We start from the raw sequence: 27428 nt of genomic DNA, 5'->3' as shown, positions 1-27428 counted from the left end.
TATTGAAAAATCATTTTGGAGCGTGATTCAAGTCTGTGACAATGATTCAATTTTACACATTCTTCTTAAATGTGTAGTGGCCAGATTAGAGATGTTCGGAAGTGTATAGGATCAGAAAGTAGAATGGTGGAGATTGGGGAATTAATAATTCAGAATCTTTGAAGGGTAGCAAATGAGAATAAAATTTTATGTAGAGTGGGGAATGAAGGAAGGAGAGAAAAACAATGGTCTTCATATTTACACTATTAATATGCATATTTCAGAGATGTTTTGAATTCTACCCTCAATCTCTCTAAATTGTGAGTTTCCTAAAGAAAGAATAACATCTGCTGCATCTTCGTTGAAGCCCTTGACATAATACTCAACCCGTAAAGACTTAATGAATCTTGTTTCCTGGGAATCCTGAGCAAGGGGGAGGATTTGTAGAGCATTGAAATAAGAACCAAAGAATTTAATTGATGTGAGCAGTACCAGGAAATATAAATTTAGGATAGGTTCCCAGCCTCTGACTCAACAAGGCACCTCTAGAATAAGCACAAGCAGAGTGACAGCTTCAACTTTGTGGCCTTTGGAATTTTAATTTACACATGTCAGTTGGAATTTTCACTTAAATTCAATGTTTATTAAATATAAACAGACCCTGGTTTTACAAAGATGAATGTGACATGGTTCTTGACCTCAAGGTAACTATGATAGTAGAAGAAAGCTCTTGCACAGGCAACTAGTATACAATGTGTTTTGCACTTAGTAAAATGAAGGAGAAAAAAATACCAGGGAGCCCTGAGGAAGCAGGTTGTTTATTTCGCTTGTGTGCCTGAGTTTCAGAGAAGATATGGCCTTTGAGTTAGATTTGACTTCTTATCTTTATTTCTCCTTTCTAGTACTTCTACTTCCTCTATTTCTCCCTCTCTCTCCTCCCCCATTTACATTTCAATTAATTTATTACTATGCCTCCCACATATTATTTTTATTTCTCATTCTCTTCCTCTGATTAGTAACATAATAAGCTTCCAGTCTGGTTAATAAGACCAAGAACTAATAATATTACTGGCATTTTCTGATGTTTTAGTTATATCAGGGAAAGGAAGAATTAAAAGTATGAATAAAAGGCATTTTGACTTCTAAACACATAGTTTTGAAGTTTCTACACTTACAAATTTGTCAAGTAACTGAAACGAAACAATGTCCATTTTGCAAACAATGTCTGTTTGAGATTTTAGAGGTGTTAATTAACTGAGAAAGACAAAGAGGAAGCTGGCGCTGGGAGAGTGGACTAGAGAGTCTAGGAGGTGAACACAGGAGGAAACTAGAGGAAAGGTTTGGGCAAAAGTATGCTTTCTAAGATTTTTATTACTACTCTCAACAGCTTTCTCCTGTATGGTTTGGTGAAATATTATTTTTTATTTGTGCACCAGGTCTTAGTTGTGGCATGCAGCATCTTTTCATTGCAGTGTGTGAGATCTAACTCCCTGACCAGGGACTGAACCCATGCCCTCTGCACTGAGATCGCAGAATCTCAGCCACTGGACCACTAAGGAAGTTCCCAGTTTGGTGAAATACTATTTACCATGGATAGAAGAAGATGGAAACAGGAATATCCTATAACATTCACTTAGGCCAACCTAGAAATTATTCAAAGGCCATGAGAGATTATTGAAAGGTCAAGAAAAAAAGTCATTAAAGTGATGGCATGCACTTATTTCTTAATTTTTTCTGAGAACTGCGATCACTCAATTGTTTGACATATCACAAATAATAGATTTAAGAGAGTAATGAGAGCTCTAATCCCATAGAGACTTTCTATCCCATGTCCCACATTATAAAGTTAGGGAAATGTTGAGTCATAGAAGCATGTTTAAGGTCTTATGGCTAATAAAAGCCTCTTAATCTAGTATTCTTTCTCTGTCTTATATCACATCAGTCATTTTTTTCGTCATAATTTCCAACATCCTTCTCATTGACAGTTTCTGGAACACAGACTGACTCCATTTAATGTTGTATCTTGCAAGGGAAAAAGGAGTTGAGCAGTTGGATTCCATTTCCACCTTTTATAATAAACATGCAGTTCTTAGCTTCTCAAGTAAAAAGGTTCAATGTTTAACTTTGCCTGAATTTTTTACTTGCTGCTCTGAACAGTTACCTGATAGAGATGTCCTCTCTGTATTATCAAGTGGACTAACTGGACAGCCCACTATTTCATCTATCATAGTACCATGGCGGAAACCTTTAACCAGATGTCCTTGAGGTCCCTGGAAACCCAGAATTCTGTACTTCCAAAGAGCCCAGAGATGCCAGGAGAAAAAGTTTTAGGCCCAGGGTAGAGATGACTGGTGCTTAAGTGATCTAATCAGAACATGAGCTTTTTTCCCTTCATTTAAGAATGTTAATATATCAGATTAGGTAAGCAGTGTCATACAGACACAGGTAAAGAAAAGCAGAATCAACTTATAGAATACTGTAAAATAGATGCAAGCATGACCTCTTGTGGTAGAAGACCCTATAAGTCTGGAATGATCAGAAAATTTTCAGGGTGGAGATGGCAAGTTTGTGGGGAGCTGCTTCTCTGTTGAGTTCATGTTAGAACCTTGGAATGTCTCTCTGGATGCTCCCCCTCCTCACTCAGAAGTATTCCCTTGGAGGTCATCCAAATTCCCTGTAATTAATAGCAGTTGAGTACTGTTTGATACATGCAAGGCCAGCCAGTCTTATGGATTCTCAAAGTCACCATTTACAAAGCACCAATTTTTAAGTTATTTTTAGTATATACCCAGTGGTGGGTCTTACTGGGTAAGAGGAAAGTATATTTTATTAAAATAGTAAGAAATAGGAAAGAGGTATAATATGGATATTATGAATCAAATTGACAGAAATAGTATTATTTGAAGCAATAGAACTAGAAGAACAGGTTTAAGTCAGTAAGAAGAGGATGTCTTTGTTGGCATATTTGGAGACACAGAATGATGTAAGAATGATGAAGAGACTATAGAGCTTTGATATTCTTGTGAGAGAGAAAAGGAGGGACTGAGGTGGAATTTGGAATGAGCTTGAGCTGTTATCAGACAGAGAGATCATGTGGATAAAGATTTGAGTAGTGAGTAAAGGGAAATGCATTTAACTTTCCAGCTTGAGGGCATTTTGTACATTGTGGATGGAGATAAATGATGAGTCAAACTTTGTCTTCCCTTTTCCCCTGGTCATCATAGATATGGGGGCTGTGGAGAGGAGAGGAAAGTTTATATCCATTATGTATTAAATAGGCACATACATTAAGTTTTATCTTTATAACAATCCTTCAAAATGAAGATCAATAATCTTTTTATATTTGAGGAGACTGGGACTCAGGGAGACTCACTGGTTTCCCAAAGATGGCACAGATAATTAACTTCTTTAATTGAAATTTTGAAATGCAAACTAAAATGTGGCTGACAATGTAAAACTGTTTGTTTTACTCTAATATATCATCCTAAGCCTGTGCCTTCTGCCCACTTTTGCCACATCCCATTTTTGAGGTTTATCCTCAAAGGAGACTGTCACAGTCTAAATGTTAATAAACAGCAGTTCAGGTCCTTGTTTTATTGGCATCAATGTTTCTTTTAAGTAGTGATCTAAAGCGAGAGTGTCCCAAAAATAAACTCAAAATGGATTAAAGATCTAAACGTAAGACCAGAAACTATAAAACTCCTAGAGGAGAACATAGGCAAAACACTCTCCAACATAAATCACAACAGGATCCTCTATGACCCACACCCCAGAATTTTAGAAACAAAAGCAAAAATAAACAAATGGGACCTAATGAAACTTAAAAGCTTTTGCACAACAAAGGAAACTATAAGCAAGGTGAAAAGACAGCCCTCAGACTGGGAGAAAATAATAGCAAATGAAGCTACAGACAAAGGATTAATCTCAAAAATATACAAGCAACTCCTCCAGCTCAACTCCAGAAAAATAAATGACCCAATCAAAAAATGGGCCAAAGAACTCAACAGACATTTCTCCAAGGAAGACATACAGATGGCTAAAAAACACATGAAAAGATGCTCAACATCACTCATTATCAGAGAAACGCAAATCAAAACCACAATGAGGTACCATTACACGCCAGTCAGGATGGCTGCTATCCAAAAGTCTACAAGCAATAAATGCTGGAGAGGGTCTGGAGAAAAGGGAACCCTCTTACACTCTTGGTGGGAATGCAAACTAGTACAGCCGCTATGGAGAACAGTGTGGAGATTTCTTAAAAAACTGGAAATAGAACTGCCATATGACCCAGCAATCCCACTTCTGGGCATACACACCGAGGAAACCAGATCTGAAAGAGACACGTGCACCCCAATATTCATCGCAGCACTGTTTATAATAGCCAGGACATGGAAGCAACCCAGATGCCCATCAGTAGACAAATGGATGAGGAAGCTGTGGTACATATACACCATGGAATATTACTCAGCCATTAAAAAGAATACATTTGAATCAGTTCTAATGAGATGGATGAAACTGGAGCCCATTATACAGAGTGAAGTAAGCCAGAAAGATAAAGACCATTACAGTATACTAACACATATATATGGAATTTAGAGAGATGATAACGATAACCCTATATGCAAAGCAGAAAAAGAGACACAGATATATAGAACAGACTTGTGAACTCTGTGGGAGAAGGCGAGGGTGGGATGTTTCAAGAGGACAGCATCGAAACATGTATATTATCTAGGGTGAAAGAGATCACCAGCCCAGGTTGGATGCATGAGACAAGTGCTCGGGCCTGGTGCACTGGGAAGACCCAGAGGGATCGGGTGGAGAGGGAGGTGGGAGGGGGGGATCGGGATGGGTAACACATGTAAATCCATGGCTGATTCATGTCAATGTATGACAAAAACCACTGCAATATTGTAAAGTAATTAGCCTCCAACTAATAAAAATAAATGAAAAAATAAAAAAATTTTTTTAAAACGGTAAAAAAAAAATAATAATAAAGCGAGAGTGTCCTCTCAGACAGTCTCAGTTCTCGAAGTTCCTTCATCTCTTACTGTACCAGCCACAGTTAGAAGAGATATTTTTGTGATTCACATATGGAATGCTGCATCCTTTCTTTAGAAATATTTCAGTAGTTCAAATGCATCTTTGTTTTTAGGGAGCTCCCCTTTTTAAAATTGAGGTAAAATTGACTAAAACATTATATTCATTCTAAGGTATATAGCATCATGATTTAATATTTATATATATGTTGCAAATGGTTACCACAATAAGTCTAGTTTTGTCTCTTACTGTACATAACATAGTTACAGAATTTGTTTTTCTTGTGATGAGAAATTTTAAGATTTGCTCTGTCTACTGAAAACAATGTATAACCTGAAAGTTGAAAATTGTGCTTTATTCAGTGGCTTTACTGAGGTTCATAGTTTGGGGTGGCAGTCTCTCATATCACTCTAAGGGGTTGTTCCAAAGAGGTAAGGGAAGAGTCAGGATATATGGGATTCTTTACTGGGAAAAAACAAAAACAAAACACAGCCCATATAGTGGAACATAAAAGGATTACTGCTAATCACAAAAAGCAAACCTCTCAAGTTAATAATTCTAGTGCATTTGTTTGTATGAGGAAGATGCAAGAGTCTGGTTTCATTGAAATGATTCGTTTGATATGGTTCTTAAATATCTAGGACTGGTATCCTATTTTTCTCTTCTGAATTGTCTTAAAAGTGTATGGTTGAGGGTACCTGCAGCGGCGAATGGTTTGATGGCTGCATTGTCCTCTGTTTACTAAAATGGTAAGCCACTTTGTCCATGATTGTTTAGCGGTTTTCAGATATGCAATACAATATTATTAACTATAGTCACCATGCTGTATGTTATATCCCCATGACTTCCTTATTTTATAACTGGAAGTTTGTATTTTTTGTCTTCCTTTTTCCATGTCACTGTCTTTTGAAGGAGGTCTTAGCAACTGCTATATTGTTGTTGATGGTGTCTACTCTTGAGACCCCATGGGGGGTAGCCCACCAGACTCCTCTGTCCTGGGATTTCCCAGGCAAGAATACTGGAGTGGGTTGCCATTTCCTTCTCCAGAGGATCTTCTCAACCCAGGGATTGAGCCCGTGTCTCCTGCATTGCAGGCAGTCTATTCTTTACCCACTGAGCCACCAAGGAAGCCCATATTGGGATTACTTAGTTTCAACAAGTTTCAAGGCATGGCCCCTTAGCCAAGGCTATTGTCTCAGGCTAGCCCAAAGCTGATTTAACAGACTCTGAACTCCTAGAACATAAATAATTCCCCAGTGAGGGCAAAAGTATTACCCCGTGCCAGGCTGTAAGCCTCCTATAGATTCCAAAGTCCATCCAGAGACATGGCTCTTCCCTGGGATGGAGATCCTCAGGTTGGAAGGGGTGCGCATCCTCTCACCTGTGGACATGATGAAACTCTTATGAAGGCTGCGCTGAACAGAGGCAGGTGCTGCTCATGCATATGGTGCTGGGATTGGCAGCATCTGAGGGCTGTTCACTCCTGGCTCCCACATTTGCTTTACTTCCTCAGTGTCCAGTGCAGGTCTGTCTGATTCAACAGGCTCATTAGGGTTGGTTTAAAATGAGGCATATCAAATTCTGCTCCCATTCATAGGTCTTTTTCTTGCTTCACAGGCTTCTTAACCTACTACTTCTGGACTTGTTTATGACACCTTTATAGCCTGTAATAGGAAAGATCCTTGGGTTTACTCTTAGCTTTCTTGGTATCCTTTTGTTCTCCTGAATTTGGAGAACTGATTCCTTGGGATCTTCTTTCTTTGCTTTAGCAATAACTCCTATTTTTCAGCATCTCCTTTAAGCTGTACCTGCCAAACAAAAGACGAACTTTCTTTTTGCAAAACTTTGGAATGCCTATGATCCTAATACTATACTTACAACATGAAAATGTTGTTTTCTTCTTTAGAAACGATCACAGAAACAAGTCTTCTTCTGATTAATTAAGTGAACATTTATTGAAGATTTTCCAGGTGCCAGGTAGTATGCCAGGCATTAAGCAAAGGTGAACAAAAACCAACAAAACCTCTGCAATCAAATAATCATAAAAATAAATGTAATTGCAACTGTGCCATGTGCTATGAAAGAAAGCTAAACAGTATTAAGAGAACATGTATCAGGAAACTTGGTTTATGGCCTAAGAGAGGGAGGTAGATAAGAGCAGGAGTTTTTCTGAGAAAGTAACATTTGAATTGGGCTTTGAAGAACCAGAAAGAATAGATGTTCTAGGCAGTGAGATCAGCATCTGCAAAGGTCCTGTGATGAGAGAGGGTTGCCTTATTTAAAGGACAGAATGAAGGCTGGTGAAACTAAAGCTGAGAATGTGAAGGGGCATCAGGGACAGATATCGTTAGAGAGATAAAAGGATATTAAAGCATGTGAGACCATCTAGAATCTAGACCATAACACTTTACTTTTTCTCAGAGTAATTGAAAATAATTTGAGTGGTGAGTGAGTAGTGACATTATCAAACTTGGATTTTGAAAAGATCAGCAGGTTGGGGAAAGGCAAAATTGATGTGAGGAGATCAAAGGTGAGTCTATCTATATGTCCAGAGGTGAGAGACTAAGATTGTTTAGAAGAGCTCAGTTTAGAGGCCCGGGCCGCTCCTCCTTCCCAGAAGCAACCGGACGGCCATGGAGGCCGAAGAGACGATGGAATGCCTTCAGGAGTTCCCTGAACATCATAAAATGATCCTGGACCGATTGAATGAACAGCGAGAGCAGGACCGGTTTACTGACATCACCCTGATTGTCGACGGACACCATTTTAAGGCCCACAAGGCTGTTTTGGCTGCTTGCAGCAAGTTCTTCTATAAATTCTTTCAGGAGTTTACTCAGGAACCTTTGGTGGAGATAGAAGGTGTTAGTAAAATGGCCTTTCGTCATTTGATTGAGTTCACATATACAGCAAAGTTAATGATACAAGGAGAAGAAGAAGCCAATGATGTATGGAAAGCAGCAGAGTTTCTACAGATGCTAGAAGCTATCAAAGCCCTTGAAGTCAGAAACAAAGAAAACTCAGCTCCACTAGAGGAAAATACCACAGGGAAAAATGAAGCAAAAAAAAGAAAGATTGCAGAAACTTCAAATGTTATCACTGAGTCATTGCCATCTGCAGAATCTGAACCTGTTGAAATTGAGGTGGAGATTGCCGAAGGCACAATCGAAGTGGAAGATGAAGGCATCGAAACGTTGGAGGAAGTGGCTTCTGCCAAGCAGTCCATAAAGTACATTCAGAGCACAGGTTCCTCTGATGATTCCGCTCTGGCATTGTTGGCAGATATTACCAGCAAGTACCGCCAAGGCGATAGAAAAGGGCAGATTAAAGATGAAGACGGCTGTGCATCTGACCCCACAAGCAAACAGGTAGAAGGAACACATGAAATCACACTCCACTGAGAGTTTCAAGTGTGAAATATGCAATAAAAGGTATCTTCGGGAGAGCGCGTGGAAACAGCACCTCAGTTGTTACCACCTGGAAGAAGGTGGAGTCAGTAAGAAGCAGAGAACTGGGAAAAAAATACACATATGTCAGTACTGTGAGAAGCAGTTTGACCACTTTGGACATTTTAAAGAGCATCTTCGAAAACATACAGGGAAAAAACACAGCTCAGAGTTATTCCTTGACTGTGTCGGTTCCACGTGAAAAACCTTTTGAATGTCCAAATTGTCATGAACGATTTGCTAGAAATAGTACCCTCAAATGTCACTTGACTGCATGCCAAACTGGAGTGGGAGCCAAAAAGGGGAGAAAGAAGCTCTATGAATGTCAGGTCTGTAATAGTGTGTTTAACAGCTGGGACCAGTTCAAAGATCACCTGGTGATACACACTGGAGATAAACCCAACCATTGTACTCTGTGTGACTTGTGGTTTATGCAAGGAAATGAATTAAGGAGGCATCTCAGTGATACTCATAATATTTCAGAGCGCCTGGTAACTGAAGAAGTTCTTTCAGTAGAAACACGTGTGCAAACTGAACCTGTGACGTCAATGACTATTATAGAACAAGTTGGGAAGGTGCATGTGTTACCACTGCTCCAGGTTCAGGTGGACTCAGCACAAGTGACTGTGGAACAGGTCCATCCAGATCTGCTCCAGGACAGCCAAGTGCACGAGTCGCACATGAGTGAGCTTCCAGAGCAGGTCCAGGTAAGTTATCTAGAAGTGGGGCGAATTCAGACTGAAGAAGGTACTGAAGTCCATGTAGAGGAGCTGCATGTTGAACAGGTAAATCAGATGCCAGTGGAAGTACAAACTGAGCTTCTAGAAGCAGACTTGGATCAAGTGACCCCTGAAATCATGAACCAAGAGGAGAGAGAGCCTACCCAGGCAGATGCTGCTGAGGCTGCTACAGAAGAACACGAAGATGCTGAGGCTTTAGAGACCAAATCAACAGTGGATTCCCAAGCCAAAAAGGCAGGAAATGAGAACAGAACACCTATGCCAGTTTTAGAATGAAATAACAAATGCATATATTTTTAAAGTTATCTGTTGGGTTTTTGAACTGATGATGGGCAGTGTGACTGTCCTTACGCTAACAGACATGTGGACCAAAGTTAAACTTTCCTGTTGTGCTGAACTGTTTCTATGGAAGCAGACTGATTTCCCCCCACTTTGCCACAGAGGAGGGATCTTTCCCGTAAGTGAATGGGAAGCTTTGAGAAGTATATTTCTAGAAAACTTAAAATGGATTATATTCTTATTATATAGTTGGGTACGAATGTATATTTTCATTGTGGTAAGAGTTCTTACTCTCTTTCCCTGGTCATGTCCTTCCTCAAGTCGTCCCCCCCCCCACCATGTTGTAAAATCAAATGTAAAATCATTAGAATACAAGTTTATGTATTCTAATGCATGTTAGAAAATTTGAATATATAGGAAACAAGACTGCATGAAGAAAAGTGCATTGTTACTGTGCAGTTAAATTTTGGCTTCTGGCTTCCTTTAGCTTGAACAACATCCTTGTCTGCCCTGATGGATAGTAATAGATGTCATCTCTGCAACAGAAACAGAGTGGTGGTGGCGAATTTCTAGAATGTTTAAAAAAACACACACACACACACCCATGTGCCTTTTCAAAACCAACTAAACTTCTATAAAGCATCTCTAGTTCTTTCAAAATTTGTGTTGTAAGCAGTGTAGGTGATGCTGTAGTACTTTATATTTTTTTTCCTATGATGACAGCTACCAATTCTTTTTCACTTAGATTGAGAAAGTTCATTTAATGGCAGCTGAAGGGCCATTTTCAATTGGAAAAATTCATTTATATCTGTGGTAAACTTTATTTTGATGAAAAGTTGCACTAGTAATTTTACCACCAGATGAAAACAAGATGAGCATCATTTAAAAATTAATGTATTTAAAATAAAGTACAGAGAAAAACATGTATATAATATATCAGGCTTTGTTTTGAATGAATCTTTTCCCCAATCCTTAATGTAAAGATTTTGTGCTATAACTTTTAAAGCCATACAAATAAGAGTGCTAAACTGTGGACTTAAAAAGTAGGTGTGTAAATATTTTTAATCAGTATTACTTGGAAAATAAAATATAACAACTACAGAAAAAAAAAAAAAAAAGAAGAGCTCAGTTTAGCTGGGAGGAATTTGCTGATATCTAAATATTGGCACCAACCTAATAGGCTGAGCTTGGTAAATTCAGCTGAAAGGCTGAGTTGTTGAGTTAGATTAGAATCTTACAACCTATTAAATTATATTCTGTAATATAACAAGCAACCCCAAGTTATGAGTCTAATACTTCAGCTGTGACAAGTAGATTACTTAAGTTTACAAACTTTTGAAATCATTAAAAACTCTGATATTTCATCATCATATATCACTTATGGATATTATTTGCTTATATATTGTACTTGAAACTATTTGCATTTGATAATCTTAAATATTTGAAATAAAATGTATGCTGTTCATATTGGATTTTAAAACTTCTGAATTTAAGTTTTTTCTAAGTCATTTCAATATTTCCTCTACATTTTGGGGGTATTTTTATTTCCTCAAAAACTCCTTGTTAAATACTAAGAGAATATTTAAATACTAGGTAATACTAAAGTGTTCCCAGTACAACCTGTGTCTAGACAACTACCCGGATCACTTTTCATGTATGACTTGACATTTCATGACTTTAAAGAAGTAGTGGGCAGATTTATATAGAACAACAACACCCCATAATATAGTCCCTTTAATCTCCTCTTGTGAAATAAAAGATCATTTTTCCTATGAAGAAAGAAATCACATGTAGCATCTCATTTTATAGCACCGGGATTGTCTCATTTATAAGAGTTTTAGGCATTTAGACAGTAGGAAAAATTGAAGAGTTTTGTCAGATATTTTCTTGGTGTTTTGACTCATTTAATCCCAACATAAGATCATCATTTTCATGTTTCTGTCTTGAATGATTTACTCTATTTTATTAAAATGAGTAGTAGAGAGCAGAATGATAGAAAAGGGTGGTTTAGATGATAATTTGAAGGAGCTTCACTGCAGCCATGAAATTAAAAGATGCTTACTCCTTGGAAGGAAAGTTATGACCAACCTGGATAGCATATTAAAAAGCAGAGACATTACTTCGCCAACAAAGTTCTGTCTGGTCAAGGCTATGGTTTTTCCAGTGGTCATGTATGGATGTGAGAGTTGGACAGTGAAGAAAGCTGAGTGCCGAAAAGTTGATGCTTTTGAACTATGGTGTTGGAGATTCTTGAGAGTCCCTTGGACTGCAAGGAGATCCAACCAGTCCATCCTGAAGGAGATCAGTCCTGGGTGTTCATTGGAAGGACTGACGCTGAAGCTGAAACTCCAGTACTTTGGCTACCTCATGCAAAGAGTTGACTCATTGGAAAAGACCCTGATGCTGGGAGGGATTGGGGGCAGGAGGAGAAGGGGACGGCAGAGGATGAGATGGTTGGATGGCATCACCAACTCGATGGGCATGAGTTTGAGTAAACTCCAGGAGTTGGTGATGGACAGGGAGGCCTAGCGTGCTGCGATTCATGGGGTCACAAAGAGTCGGACACGACTGAGTGACTGAACTGAACTGAACTGAACTGAGGATTGCTAATGACTACCAGAAGCAATTTCTCTGTTCATTTAACCATTCCACAAAGATGAGTGTGGGATGCTAGAAATACAAAGATGATATATACTCCCTGTCTTTAGGGACATTGTGGTCTATTTGGACATGCAAACAAATGAATGCCATACAAGGTGACAACCTCAGGCTCACAGATGTTTGTCCTGGTACATGGAGGCATAACGAAGGAGGATTCAGGGTTGGAGTTTACTGGGATTCAGTTTACTGGCTTTCTTAGATGCGGGGGTCCAGCCTCCGCTGGTCCAGGGAACCCTTGGGATGAGCAGCGTCGGCGAATGCACACACACACACACACACACACACACACACACACACAGTTGCAGTGGAAAAACTTCTTCTTCCTTTATTTTTTCTCTAACACCTTATATATCTTTTTTTCTACTGGGGCCAAGGTACGAATTATTGTTTTCAGATCTTTCCAAATGACGTCCCCCTTAGATCAGCAAAACAAGTCAGGGGATATTTTCCAAGACATAATTTCCCAGGGTACAAAATCTTCCGTCCCTAGTGGTGCGTGACAAGGATTGTTTTGGACCTCTTAGCCCACTCTGTTTTCAGGTTTAAACGTTCTTCTTGCTTCACTGCTTCACTTGAATGGACAAACGTCAGCTACAAAGAAACACATAGCTACAGGCAAAAAATATTTTAACAGTTTTACAATATAATCAATCACTTAACCACTATAGTTTCTATTATAAGTTTACCTACTATAAAAACTTAACCTTTATATTATACACATACTACAATATCTTGCTTACTATTTAATCTACAAGCCATAATTCATTCTATTTTCACACAGCCGTCTATGATACCTATAGCACTAACACTACTTCCTAGTGTACTCCCAGGCACACCATGGGCAGGGGAAATGGAGTAGCAGCAGCATCGCAGCTGCCTTAACCCTTACTCTACAAAATGAGAATTTTGGCATTGTGTGGTTATTAAACTTACAACTAAATCTAATAGTGTTTGCGTGTCCAGGGATGGGATTCATAATCACATTTATAAGCAGTTTTAACTTCTAATCTATTTCCATATTCCCTAATATACCTCCTATATATAAAATCCCACATATCTATAAATGGCCTAAATCTAAATACCTCCCGCATACCAGGTTATTCATATGGTTCCCATCTCCCTGGGGGCAGAGTAAGCCTAACTCTTCTGGGAAGCCCCCAGACGTTTACACCCTAGAGATGTCCCTGGGACCTTCCCCGAGGTCTACCAGGAACAGCGAAAAACCACCAAGAATTCCAAGAAAGAGTATTAGCACAGACAAGACACATATAGCAAGAATAGGGAGTGTCCCGGAGCCTACTGGACTTGGATTCCCCTGGGTTCATGGCCTCCTTGGGTCCATGACCTTTACCCAGAGCCTTGTCATGGGCGGGGCGTTCGCTTGTCCTCTTCTTGGCTCCCGACACTTAGAGGATCCGGTAAACAGTAACTCTGTTTCTCTTCTGAATTCTAAATTTGAAAGGCGAGCCAAGTTAATTCATTGACCTATCAGAGATGTCACTATATCTTCCCTGGGGTGGAGTGAGTAAAAAGCTAGAGGAGGAATGGGGTGAAGGTCATCTAGTGGCACTTTGTGCAAATGAAAGAAATGATCATTAATTTCCTCATACACCTGGCTGTGGTCTAGAGGTCAGTAAAGTCTTTACAAAGGTATTTTCACCTATTTTAAAGAAACAGAAGGAATAACCTGGGCTCTGAAATGGGGAGAATAACAGGGAATAGTATTCTTAGCAGAGGGATCAGTATGTACAAAGGTATGGAGGCAATAAACAGTGCTGTGCACTCAATATCTATGAGTGATTCAGCCAAGCTGGTATGTAAGGAGAGAGAAGAGTGGTGGAAGATGAGCATGCCATATGAAAAACAAGGGTATAATCAGGCAGGACAGCCTCATTAATTGTGCTGAAGACTCAGACTTTATTCACTAGGCAGTGGAGAACATGACGGTTTTGAATTAGGATAGAAACATGGTCAGAGTTACCCTTTAGAAGACTCTCTGTGAATATGGCATTGGTTTGTTTTCCTAAGTTGAAGGCAGGGAGTCCTGTGAATGGTGGTGGTATACAGGGAAAGGACGAGTATCAGATAAGGTGATGAGGCAGAAACTAAGGGCTTAGTGAGTGGCTGCATGCATCTCATGGGTACAAACATGGGAAGATAGTGAAAATGTCCAAGTTTCTGGCCGAGGTAATCGTGGGTTGGTGGTTCATTTCCTGAGGTAAGAGGGAAAAGCTTTTAAAATGTGGGAGAACTTTTAAAATGTACTATGGTCAAGATTCCTGTGGAACATTCAAATGGAGTGAGATGTGTAATAGGTGTTGGGCATATGATCTAGAAGTTCCACCATTTTTGTCAGTTGTGGATCATGACACAAAAGGCAAATGGAATTTTTCTTTACAGAAGCCAGTATGGTTTAAAAGGGATTTGCATGTAGAACTTTTCTTAAGGGTCTCTGTAATCCAGTCTCCCATTCCATCTATGTGTAACATTTAGCAAATATGTTCTCATTAAAAATTAGTTAGATAAATAAGTACATTATTACCTGTGACCAAAACATCCAAACATTCTCGTGGATGCGTGTTGGTGACTATGCTCTAGACCAGCAGCAGCATAGCATTCAGATCGAAATTAGAGACTTAGTAGATGATGTGCAAGCCCGGAGCCCAGAATTGGACAGGAATTTTCTGTGCTCATTTGAAACTTGGCTCTGGCTGTGGTTTCTCTGTCACAGATTTGGGGATGGAACAGTGTTCCCACAGGAAAAGCCATGTGCGCTGACATGGAAACCGAGTGGAACCTTGGCTAGGCTAGGAGTCGTTGCTATTTTAGTCACTTCCAGATGTCTGCTGTTGGAGCTTTAAGGGAAAGGGAAAGATGTATGGCTTGTGGTGGGCCCATAGGGTGGAAGGGAAGGGAGAATCTTCTTTTAAGCCTTTCAGCGTGTTTAAAACCACCCCTCAATATGCCACTGAGAGGGACTGGATAAAGCTTTTAAAAATTGTACTCTTCAATAGTACCTCCTCTTTTATTTACATGCCTCACTGCATAGGTAGAAATAGGCCAACTGAAGAAACCTTTGTGAAATAATCAGGATTCAAAAAAAAAGGGACCTTACCCACTTTGGTTGTGATCTAATATTTATGTAGTGCCACCATTGAACATATGCTGAGTAATACATATGCCAGATGAGTTAGCTGCCCTGGTAGCTATTGTGCTAACTTAACAAGCTCACCAGATGTTGGCTGCATATCTCCTTTCTCCTTTTATGTTGTTTTGGAGGTGGCTTTTAATCCCAGTACGGTTGTTATGAATTAGAAAAAGAAGTCAGCTTGTAATGTTTATACAAGGGAGAATGAGGCCCTTCAAGGATGGGGATGAGGCGCTTTGAAATCTTTTCAAAAGGAGTGTCCAGGGATCCTGGAACCACTCTGAACCAATCCAGGGGTCCTGGGGCTTCAGTTTCATTGTTTTCCTGGATAGATAAGACCTTAGTATGATGCAAGACCTGGTAGGCAAAGAGAACATAGGAGAAGCAGTATAGCACAGTGGTTAAGTATAAAGATTTAAAATTAGACCCAGGTCAGGTTCAGACTGTTGCTTACTAGCTGCGTGAACATGGACAAGTAACTTAACTTCTCTAAAACTCAGTTTCTTCATCTGCAAAGTAGATGTAAAACTATAGTGTCCTTTTGCAGGGGGAGAGTCATGGTAAATAATACCACATGCGTTGTCAGCTCGGGTTGTAAACTAACCAGAAATAAGACAAACAGACAGATGGAGGTCAACATGTCACCTTTATCATTGTTAAAGCTGGGATATTGAAGAATATGCATCTTTTCATGGGCAAGTGAGCTGCAGAACAGTGTCCTACCCAGCTGTCCTAGACCAGGAGAGGGTGCCCCTCACAGGGACAGAACACAGAGGGTGATCTCAAAGGAGGAGGAAGAGTGGTACCCCACCTTGTCCCCATTCCTCAGCCATGCTCTATTATCAGATGAGGTTCTCCTCCCTGGAGCTGGTATGAGGCAGTGGAGAGGGGCTTGGAGTGTTGCACTTATGGGTCTTCTCTAAGTGGAAAGTAACAAAACTAGAGGAAGATGATCCGCTAACAGGAGCCGCTTCAAGAGGGTGCTTGTGAGGATTCTGTAAGATGAAGTATTCAGCAAACTCTAACTGCTCAATAAAGCTTATCTTTATTTATTTTTAAAAATGATTTATTTATTTTATTTATTATTTTTGGCTGTACTTTGTCTTTGTGGTGGTGTGCAGGCTTCTCACTGTGGTGTCCTCTCCTGCTGGGGAGCTCTAGGCTCAGTAGTTTTGGCCCATGGACTTAGTTGCTCCCTGGCGTGTGTAATTTTCCCAGAGCAGGGATCAAATCCATGTCCCCTGCACTGGCAGGCAATTCTTTCCCACTGTGCCACCAGGGAAGTCCCTGCTCAGTCAAATTTATTGGTTGGTATTATTACTGCAATTATCCTCTCACTTAACAAAGCATAGTAGTTTTAAATTATTGCCAGAGAGAAGAGGGGGAAGTGGATGGATAGTAATACAGAAACAAAGCCTCCAAACTAAGAGTGAAGAACACAGTGAATGAGAGGAGAGAAAGATGAAGAATATTATAAGGGAAACAGCATCAAAATATGCAATGTTCTATGTATAGAGAGCAGTTGCTTAGTTGGCTTTGGAAGACAGTGATGCCAACCCTGGCAGATAATTTTTGGGAAAGAGTATGTAGTTGTATGAATAAACATGCTCATTCGGGGATAATAGTCTTGATGAATAGAAGGTTGTATATATTGGTTCCAGTGTCGTCTCATCTGCTCCTTGTTTTTGCTAAGTGTGAGCTGAGACATGGCCTCTGTAGCTTATGGAGAACAAATCTAACTGTGGCTTAGGTGACTGAAAATGGAAACCTGCCATGAAACTTTGAGGAAGCACGTTTCAGATTTCCCCCCAATATTAAGCAAGCTCTTAAAATTGTAAATCTAATGACACCATGAAGGGTGTTTTGATGTTTCAATCAATGGGCCTTTCACGGTAATGGCTCCACAGCTGAGCAAGCCTATATTTGGTTAAAAATTTGATCTATTTAAAAGTCCCTGAATTTCAAGTAAACCAAGAGGCTGTCAGTCAGTGTGGCAGCTGAAACAGTCATTCCATGAAACAAAACAATAGGGCTCATGTCAGAGCCATCTCCCAAGTTTGAGAATTAATGTCATTTTGTTATTCTTCTTAGAAGTCGATCTTTTTTCTTTGAGTTGCTCTTCACAGCATCTGTTAAGCGGCTTTGTTGTTGGATTTTAGGGCTTGGCTCAATATTCCGTCCTCTTTTATGGCTATTACGACAACAAACGAACAATTGGATGGATGAATTTCAGACTGCCACTCTCCTATTTTCTGGTGGGGATCATGTGCATTGGATACAGTTTTCTGGTTGTCCTTAAAGCGTAAGTTTCATTGGTCTTCTGGGAAGCAAACAATGATTGCTGGAATCAAATGGGAAAGTTAATTTGGGAATTGGATTTTTTTTTTCTGTTTGATGTCTAGAGAATGCAGAGTATATAAGAGATAAAATGTGGTGTTAATACCTGTACTAATGTTAGACTACTACATCTCCCAAACAAAAGGATTGAAAACAAGGGCAAGCCTTTGATCATATCACTGGGTCACAGTGATGGTTGTGTGCCTATCTTGTGGTTAAGCATATTTTAAAATTGTGCTCTTTTATATAATTTTAAGGTGTAAGTCAATGTTGCAAACAAGACAGGAAAACAGCTGCTGACCCCTCTTTAGCATGCAGAGAGGTTTGTGACTTGCAGGATCAGCTCAATAGGCAGAATCTGTTGTTCTCTGTTCATTAAAAAAACAACAGCAAAACACCCACAAAAAACAGAATAATCACTCATCCAAAAAATTTCAGCTGTGTAAGACAGCAGAAAGAAATGGCCCTCAATGAGATCATCATGATCAACTGTGTAATCATATTTTATCTTGGAAGAGGATTTATTAAGAGCATGGGAAAGAATTTCATTGGGGGAACTGATGAAACTGCAGCTTATTTTTTCCCCCTGTTTGAAATATATTGTTAAAACCTCACTTGAAGACACTGCAGAAACCTCGCACAGTCATTTAGGGCTGTGAATAACCTAACTTTTAGCTAATTTTCTGAACCAGTTTAGCAGAAGTGTTGAAACATCTCAATGAAGTCTCCCTTTTATTTAACTATGCACAAGGTAAACTGGGCTTTTGCGTCATTGCAGGGAAGGACCTTTACTTGAGGGTCCAAGTCCTCTTGAGCAGGAGCTCTCTGGCACAGTCTGAAACATGCTTTGCGTCCTGTCCCTGCCCAACTTATTGGTTTCTCCAGAGAAAACTATCACGTTTAGATTTTTAAGCCCTTTCAGAACTTGAAAAAGGCCTTAATGGAGACCCTGTATCCAAAATCTTTATCTACTTGTCCAAGTGTAATCAGAGACCCTAAGTATGTAAACTATCTGTCTACCTGCTAAAATAGTGCCTCATTCCAAAAAATCTAACATATTTCTGGTCTTTTAGCCATTTAGATTTGGCAGGATTAAAGTCAAGGGTACCAATTATATCACACAGGCCTTGTGAGTATCATTTCAAACCAGTCCTTTAGTCTCCATTTTCCCTGAGGAAGCATATCTATGGATGTCCAATTCCTCAGCTTCTTTTAGTGACTCTTCAGAGGCTATATACTCTAATGGTCTCTTGAGCCATTCTGGTGGTGGTTTAGTCGCTAAGTTGTGTCCGACTCTTATCGTCTCATGGACAGTAGCCTGCCACGCTCCTTTGTTTATGGGATTCTCCAGGCAAGAATACTGGAGTGGGTTGCCATGAGCCATTCTTCATGAATTCAAATACCTGCTCTAGCCCATTATAAAAGAACTTTAACAAATTGTTCAACTGCTCTGTTTTCCTGCTTCTGTGATGTGCTTAGTCGCTTAGTCATTCAGTTGTGTCTGACCCTTTGTAACTCCATGGACTGTAGCCTGCCAGGCTTCTCTGTCTGTAGAGAGATGAATTCTTGTCCAGGCAAGAATACTGGAGTGGGCTGCCATCCCTCTTCCAGGGTATCTTTCCAACCCAGGTATCAAACCCAGGTCTCCCACCTTGTAGGCAGATTTTTTACTGTCTGAGCTACCAGGGAAGCCATGAATACTGGAGAGGGTAGCCTATCCCTTCTCTAGGGGGTATTCCCAACCCAGGAATCAAACCAAGGTTTCTTGCATTGCAGGCAGATTCTTTAGCAGCTGAGCTACCATGGAAACCCTTTCCTATTTCTCATAGAGGTGTAATAACACCTTGATGTTAGGATGGCCATGAGGACAAAATGAGTTAGTACATTCAAAGCTCTTAGAACATGGCTGGCATGTGCTAATGTAACTGTTTTATTAGGATTATAATTCATAGGCTTACTGAAAAACCAAACAAAGCCAGCATGATAGGAAGTAAGGTCATATGATAGCCCTCACAGTAAGGTAGTTATGCATGGTTATGTAGTTGTACATTAATAGATTTGTACATTTATTATAATTTCTGGCAGATGAGTATGAGCATCTAGAATAGCATGTAAAGAAATATAAGACAAGGGACATGCAATTTAAATATTCCAGCAGCTATCCTAAACAAATACATAGGTAGAATATATTTTAATAATATATTTTATTTAACTCTATATATCAAAACTGTTCCTTCAACATATAATCAATCTAAAATTATTATTGAGATATTTTCTGTCTTTTTTTGGTACTAAGTCTTTGAAACACCAGTTACATTTTAAGTGCTCAGTAACCACATATTGCTGATGGCAAACTTACTGGCTAGTGCAGCTCTCCAGGAAATGGAAGCTATTTCGAATTAACTCAAAGATGCCATTTAGGATACCTGCAGGGCACCAGTTCCACATTTCACCCTCAAAGTCATCCATGTTATACCACCTAAACCAGCATGATTTTGGTTCCTCCCTCTGGCAGGGGACCTTTGTTTGTTCACTACATGATTGGCAAGTGGTTTAAGTTCACTGGCCTTTATGGCAAGACAATTCCAAAGCCATTTATGACTCCTAGCTGCTCCGAGTCCTGGGGGGCAGAACTTGGTAGAAAAATAATTGGTGGGATATAAGTGATTGTACAGAATCTTTATCATCTCCCCCCCGCCCCTGCTCCCCACCAGTGCCAAACAAATACGTTCTTGGAATAAGCATGAGTGGCTTTATGGGATACATGCCTCAAATGAAGTGAAACTAAAATTGAGTACTTAAAATCAACCAGGCAACTGAGGGATTTTGTCCTCTTGCTCATACTGTTTGTTGCAGATTCCTCATCCATAAAAGGGAAGCAGGTATCTGTTTTGATTAGTTAATGGGGAAATTGGCTTGTCTGGTAGCACAGTCAGTAAAGAATCTGCCTGCAGTGCAGGAGACCCGGGTTTGATCCCTGGGTTGGGAAGATCACCTGGAGAAGGAAATGCAACCCACTCCAGTATTCTTGCCTGGAGAATCCCTTGGACAGAGGAGCCTGGTGGGCTACAGTCCATGGGATCACAAGAGTTGGACACGACTTAGCAGCTAAACCAACACCAATGGGGAAACTGGAAGGAAAATTAGATAGATATACAAGAAAGTACTTTGAGATTTTAAGATAGGATGGCTAACTTTGTTGACCCAGGACTCCATCGGCTTTAGCACTGAGAGTCTTTTGTCCTGGGTAACCACTTAGTCCCTGACAAGGCAAGATGGTTGATCATTCATCGTCCTTCCTCCACTTCCTTCTTCCTTGCAAATTATATGTTGAGATAGCTTGAGATACAGTTGTTCAAAACTATAGCCCCCTTGAAAAAGGAAGAATTTTTGTTTAAGTATGTACACTTTTTTTCCTCTGCAGCGAAGGGATGGAGCTGTACATGGAACATTTTATAGCTATCAGGGCCATCTCAGTAAAAATGTGTTGTTTGTGGAGTTTGTCTTCAGTATCCTTCCTTATGCGTTTAGTATTCCAATCCCTTTCTTACAATTGCCATGTGCTAGATGTCCCCAGTTTGCTTGTCAAGCTTGAGCTCCCTTCTCTGGGAGGCTGACTTCAGGTATAGAATCTTTCCAGTGATAAAGGTCCATGCAAAATCATCTGTCAAGTGATCAATTTTACCTGAGGCCCTGCCCTTTGCTCAATGACTGTGCACAAAAGGAATCAAAAACTAATAATTTTCTCCCTAGATTAAATCATTAGGAATGTTTGATTTCAACACTTTTTGACCTACAAAAAGGCATCTTGTATGGTTCAACATATCTCATGTTGTCCTAGCTTGGGTACAAGAGTGAAGTCAGAAAACCTGAGCTCTTGACCCACCTCTGTGATTTACTTCTGAATTATGTCCAGGAAATCACTTCATAACTTTACCCTTCAGCTTCCTCATCTGTAACAGAGAATAGTATCAACTACCTTGACCTCTCATTAAGTTTTTGAGAAGGACAGATATGATAATACACATAAATAACATTTGCAGAGGGTAAAGTGGTAGAATAAGTAATAATTTGGTAAGTAATAATTATTACTTACCAGGTAATAATAGCTTGGTAAGTAATAATTATTTTTAGTTATTTTTCAAACACATGAGCCCGTTTGAAACATATTAACCTCTGTAAGAGATAGGACTAACAGTGGTGGAATTTAGATGACCTGAGAGATGTCTGCCAAACTATAATGTCATCTTTATGTCCTCATTCTCCTTTCCTTTTTAATTCCATAGCACTGTAAAAAACCAAAACCTTATAGGACCATTCTGTAATATGTATCATATAAAGTTTTAATTTTGCTATCTATGGTGGTAGGGGAAACAAGGAAGTGAAGTAAGTTGGATACAGATTTTTAACCACTGAAATAAACCTTTAAGTAAATGTATTTTAAATGGTCCAAGCAAAAAACAATTTTTTAAACATAAGTTATTAGAATATATGTAACCACTTGGTGTTAAATTTGTATAAAAATCTTGATTTTTGGTCAAGAGTTGTAGAGTATGGAAAACTTTCATGCATTCAGTGTAATCACTCTTTGGGAGGAGATTCTTAGAGGATTTGAAACCTATAAAGAAGTTTCCTGATCTGACCTGGCTTAATCTATCCCTATGCTTTCAACTGTAAACCAGCTAAAATTGTGTACAACCATTTTAGAGCCTATACATATTTTTTCCCTGGGTAGGGGCCCAGTGGTTTTCATCAGGTTTCTAAAGAGATCCTTGTCCCATAATCGGTTCAGAGTCCAGTATATGACCCTAAGAAAACAGTTTAGGAAAACAAATAAAAACATATTTTTATGTAACTTGTTTAATTGTTAAAACCATCAATGTTTAGTAGTTTTATAATCCTGAAAGCCTAGAAAATGAAGTTTAAAAAGTTAAAACAAACCAAATTTTTTTAAAAATAAACTTTTTTGGTTATTAGAACAAACTTAATTGAAAGTATATGTCTTTTTGATATTGCTTCTCCAATATCCCTAAAATTATGATGTCTTGCTATTCCCTAATCTCTCCCTTTCTGTTTGTATTTTGGCTGCTGGATTAAACCTCCTGTTTGCATAGGATGACCAAAAATATTGGTGATGACGGAGGTGGTGATGATAACACTTTCAACTTTAGCTGGAAGGTGTTCACTAGCTGGGACTACCTTATTGGCAACCCTGAAACAGCAGACAACAAATTCAATTCTATCACAATGAACTTTAAGGTAAAGGCACCAACTTCAAGAGCCTTTTCTTGGTATTTGTAAAATTAAAATTAGGATCATTCCAAATGGTATGTATAGCAAAGTATCTTGACAATTAAAAGAAAGATTAGCTCATCATTGCTTCCTACCAGGATCTGGGCAGGGTTCTGAGTATGACTGGAAAATGATTAATGACTTGTGATAGCACTATTTCTCTCTAAATTTGGTAATAAAACACCATTGGCTTGGAATAGCTAACCATTAGTAATCAGAATCAAATATTTTAAATAATAGAACAATGCTCACTTATTATTTACAGGAATACATTAGCTCAATATTTAAAATAACTCTAACGTATTTTGTAATTGTTTTAAAAAGCCATACTAGAAGAGACTTTAGAATGAAGACTGTCTTAATATTAGATCAACCAGAGTTTGTAAGAATTCTTCCTTTTTTCTCTTACATTTTCTCACTTGCTGGCAATATTCACCTGGTTTGTGGAATCCCAGATTTAGTTTACATTTTCATTCCTCACATTCCAATGTTTGTGAAAATAATTACTAAGTTCATGATATTTTTTGTAGATCAGATAATTCTTTTTTTTTTTTTTTTTCCTGTCTTCCTTGGGTACAGGAAGCTATAATAGAAGAAAGAGCAGCCCAAGTAGAAGAAAACATCCACTTGATCAGATTCCTGAGGTTTCTTGCTAACTTCTTCGTGTTTCTAACACTTGGCGGGAGTGGATACCTCATCTTTTGGGCTGTGAAGCGATCCCAGGAATTTGCGCAGCAAGATCCTGACACCCTTGGGTGGTGGGAAAAAAATGAAGTTCGTCTCTGCATGCTTTTTATGTGCTTAGACTCTGACATTTAAGGTTTCGTGAGTTGTGCTTCAATGCTGGAATGTGAAATACAGCCACTCTTTACCTACCTCTGTCATCTTGCCCTGAGAGTGAATGAACCTTTGCACACAGTTCTTTATTCCAGCCTTATTTCCAAATCTGTCTACTGTGTGTCTGCTTCTCACTTTGCTACTTTAGGTAGAGTTGGAAGAGAGATTAGAACACATATATTCCAAACAGTATGTTTTATAGACAGAGATAATGAATCTCAGGTTAGGTGATGTGTTCATGGTCACAGAACCATGGAGAACAGTGAGTTAAGATTTAAGAAATTTGATTTCAAACCCAACAGTCTCTCCATGTACCTATTTGTGCTCTCTGTAGGTCCTGCTTCTGTCTTAGAAAGATCCAGTTGTTGCCTGAATTCTTTGACGGGATGATAAAGTCCTGGATTCTTATATTAACCTCCCATTGGAAACATTCAGATTGCCTCCCGTACTTTGGGCAAGACTGGGCCTCTCTCTATTTTTGACTAGCAGCTTAACTACTCCACCTCCTTGTCCCCCTACCCTATTACCTCCCCCTCCAAGTGCTATTCAAATGAGGAAGGCCAGCTCTTTGCCAGAAATTAAATATTATCATTGTGATTTGTCTTCAGGATATCTGCCCATTTAGCAGGTCCAAGAAAAGAGGTCAGAAGTAGACATTTAGAATCAGGAGATCATTGGTCATGTGTTGTTTCTTGGGCCTGTTCCCTTTCATAAAATGTTCCAGAATACAATCTGACAGAATACAATCTGACATCATTTTGAACTGGGGCATTCTCAAAGAATATGAAGATTTAAGCAGATGGGAAGTATAGATTTACAGCACTGAAACTTCTGCAAAGCCTTATAGACCAAACAGATTAAGAAAGTATTCATAAGCATAGAATCTCTTAGAAAAATCTTGGGCAGAAGATGGTATAGCACACTTAAAACAGAAGGCTCCGAACAAAAACATTCTAGGTATTTCACAAGCAATAATGCTGAAGATGTAAGACCATACATTTAAGAGACTATGAAGACATAGATATTTCATGGAATCCTGTAAAACAGAGTCATCAGGTAGGGTCTTACTTACTTAAAGCTAAGGGGGAATCTCACAGTATTACTAAGTTTGCTTTTAAGATTATCTTTTGCAGTTATGATAGCACTTGTAGGCAAAATTATCATACCACTTTGGTTTGTGGTTCATATTGATTATATTTTTGTATAGTGAACCACAAAAGAATGGGTAATTGATTATCATTAAAACGGTCACTCTTTATAAGAACTTGGTTAATATCCATCTTCAGTTCAGTCACTCAGTCATGTCCAACCCTTCACGACCCCATGGACTGCAGCATGCCAGGTTTCCCAGTCCATCACCAACTCCCGAAGCTTGCTCAAACTCATGTCCATTGAGTCGGTGATGCCATCCAACCATCTCATCCTCCGTCATCCCCTTCTCCTCCTGCCTTCAATCTTTCCCAACATCAGGGTCTTTTCTAATGAGTTAGCTCTTTGCATCAGGTGGCCAGAATATTGGAGTTTCAGCTTTAACATCAGTCCTTCCAGTGAACACCCAGAACTGATTTCCTTTAGGATGGACTGGTTGGATCTTCTTGCAGTCTAAGGGACTCTCAAGAGTCTTCTCCAACACCACAGTTCAAAAGCATCAATTCTTCAGTGCTCGGTGAGAGTCCAACCCTCACATCCATACATGACTAGTGGAAAAAACCATGGCCTTGACTAGACGGATCTTTGTTGACAAAGTAATGTCTCTGCTTTTTAATGTGTTTCTAGGTTGGTCATATCTTTCCTTCCAAGGAGTAAGCATCTTTTAATTTCATGGCTGCAATCACCATCTGCAGTGACTTTGGAGCCCCCAAAAATAAAGTCAGCCACTGTTTCCCCATCTATTTGCCATGAAGTGATGGGACCAGATGCCATGATCTTAGTTTTCTGAATATTGAGCTTTAAGCCAACTTTTTCACTCTCCTCTTTCACTTTCATCAAGAGGCTCTTTAGTTCTTCTTTACTTTCTGCCATAAGGGTGGTGTCATCTGCATATCTGAGGTTGTTGATATTTCTCCTGGGAATCTTGATTCCAGCTTGTGCTTCATCCAGCCCAGATGGATTAAAAAACATCCATCTTAGGGGACCCCTGATTCTAAGGACCAACAAAGGTAATAATGCAGATTCATGAAAAACTTTACAAATTTGATGAAACAATTCAAACTTACCTTAGACTGCATAGACTCTGCCAAGTTTTTACTTTAGGCTGAAATTTTATTATGCTGATTTTATATACATCATGCTGACTGTTAGCTCCCACTAGTCATACTTATATAATGTTCTTAGCCAAAAGCAAAAAAACATATTGATAATTATTTTCTAAATATAGCCTGGTAGTTCTAATCATTCAAAACATGGAGTCCACTGGGGGAAATGGGAACTCACAGTAGTGACAATTTGAGCCAGCTATTCAGGCAAAAGAATTGCCAGTGTCAACTGGAACTTTTTTTAAAAATAAATTTATTCATTTTAATTGGAGGCTAATTACTTTACAATATTGTAGTGGTTTACCATACATTGCCATGAATCAGCCATGGGTGTACATGTGGAACCTTTTTAAAAGTTTTATTTAAAGGTTTTTCTCCCCCATTATAAATGTGGCACATGCTTAATTTATCCTAATAATATATTCATAAGTGTGTCAATCAATATGGAGATATGGACCACAAATTTCCAGCTTGTCATATTTTCATTTTCTCTCTCTTTCATACTTTTCTTACTTTTGGCCCTATAAGCCAGTCCTTTATTTCTGAAACTTGTCTGTCTTGGCTTTGATGACATTATGCTATGTATTCTCCTTTTGTATTTTCTGAACATCCTCTCTGTTTTATTTGATAAAATCTATTCCATTTTCTTTTGTTTTGCCCCCAACAGTTTGCATTTGCCCTAACTCAGTAGTCCTGAGCCCATCTCAAGGAATTCATCCATTCTAGTTGATTAAACTAGCCTATGTGTTGATGGTTGTCAAATTAGTATTTCCTATTTGAACCCATTCCTCAAGCAGATAATTTTTCATTTTCTTTGGAAAGCTTGTTGTGAAGTGCAGAATTGTTGCCATGTAGACCAATGTATTATCTGCATAAAAAGCAATGTAAATCATATCCCTTGTATACTAGGAAATAGACTATTATTACTGGCATGTCCACAAACTTGTGCACATGTACATCTTAAAAGTATGAGTTGAATATTGTCCCTATTTTATTAAGATCATATTTTAAAAATGCATGAAATAATTTTTAGTCTTATAGAATATCAAAGGAATCTAGTTGGAATCTTGCAAATTTGGAAGAAAACAACAATAATTTTTAAACACCATCAACTTGGTTCACCCCTTGTGTCTTCTTGTAGATGAACATGGTCATGTCCCTCCTGGGGATGTTCTGTCCAACACTATTTGACTTATTTGCTGAATTGGAAGACTACCATCCCCTCATTGCTCTGAAATGGCTACTGGGACGCATTTTTGCTCTTCTTTTAGGCAACCTGTATGTATTTATTCTTGCCCTGATGGATGAGATTAACAACAAGGTAAATCTTGTGTCTGGATTGTCCTTGCCATCAGCACATTGTTACATTCCCAGTCTCAAGATTGCCAGAAATGCCTTCAAAATCTGTTTCAATTTTGTT

At 39.0% G+C, this 27428-nt stretch overlaps 1 protein-coding gene and 1 pseudogene across 1 annotated transcript in view; both read left to right on the top strand.

Annotated features, from left to right (window-relative positions):
* The window catches only part of TMC1 (transmembrane channel like 1), a 184890-nt gene that overhangs the window by 117742 nt on the left and 39720 nt on the right, over positions 1 to 27428 (top strand). The window contains exons 10-13 of the mRNA XM_070480157.1: positions 17447 to 17589; positions 22739 to 22883; positions 23496 to 23690; positions 27150 to 27329. Coding sequence (XP_070336258.1) covers positions 17447 to 17589; positions 22739 to 22883; positions 23496 to 23690; positions 27150 to 27329 — 663 coding nt within the window. The remainder of the gene's footprint in view (positions 1 to 17446; positions 17590 to 22738; positions 22884 to 23495; positions 23691 to 27149; positions 27330 to 27428) is intronic.
* Positions 7615 to 10599, top strand: LOC110128079 (zinc finger protein 131-like; annotated as a pseudogene).

Source organism: Odocoileus virginianus, chromosome 18 (genome assembly GCF_023699985.2).
Source record: "Odocoileus virginianus isolate 20LAN1187 ecotype Illinois chromosome 18, Ovbor_1.2, whole genome shotgun sequence".
Lineage (NCBI taxonomy): Eukaryota > Metazoa > Chordata > Mammalia > Artiodactyla > Cervidae > Odocoileus > Odocoileus virginianus.
Note: the sequence above shows the minus strand (reverse complement) of the source record. Positions and strands in the feature narration are given on the sequence as shown.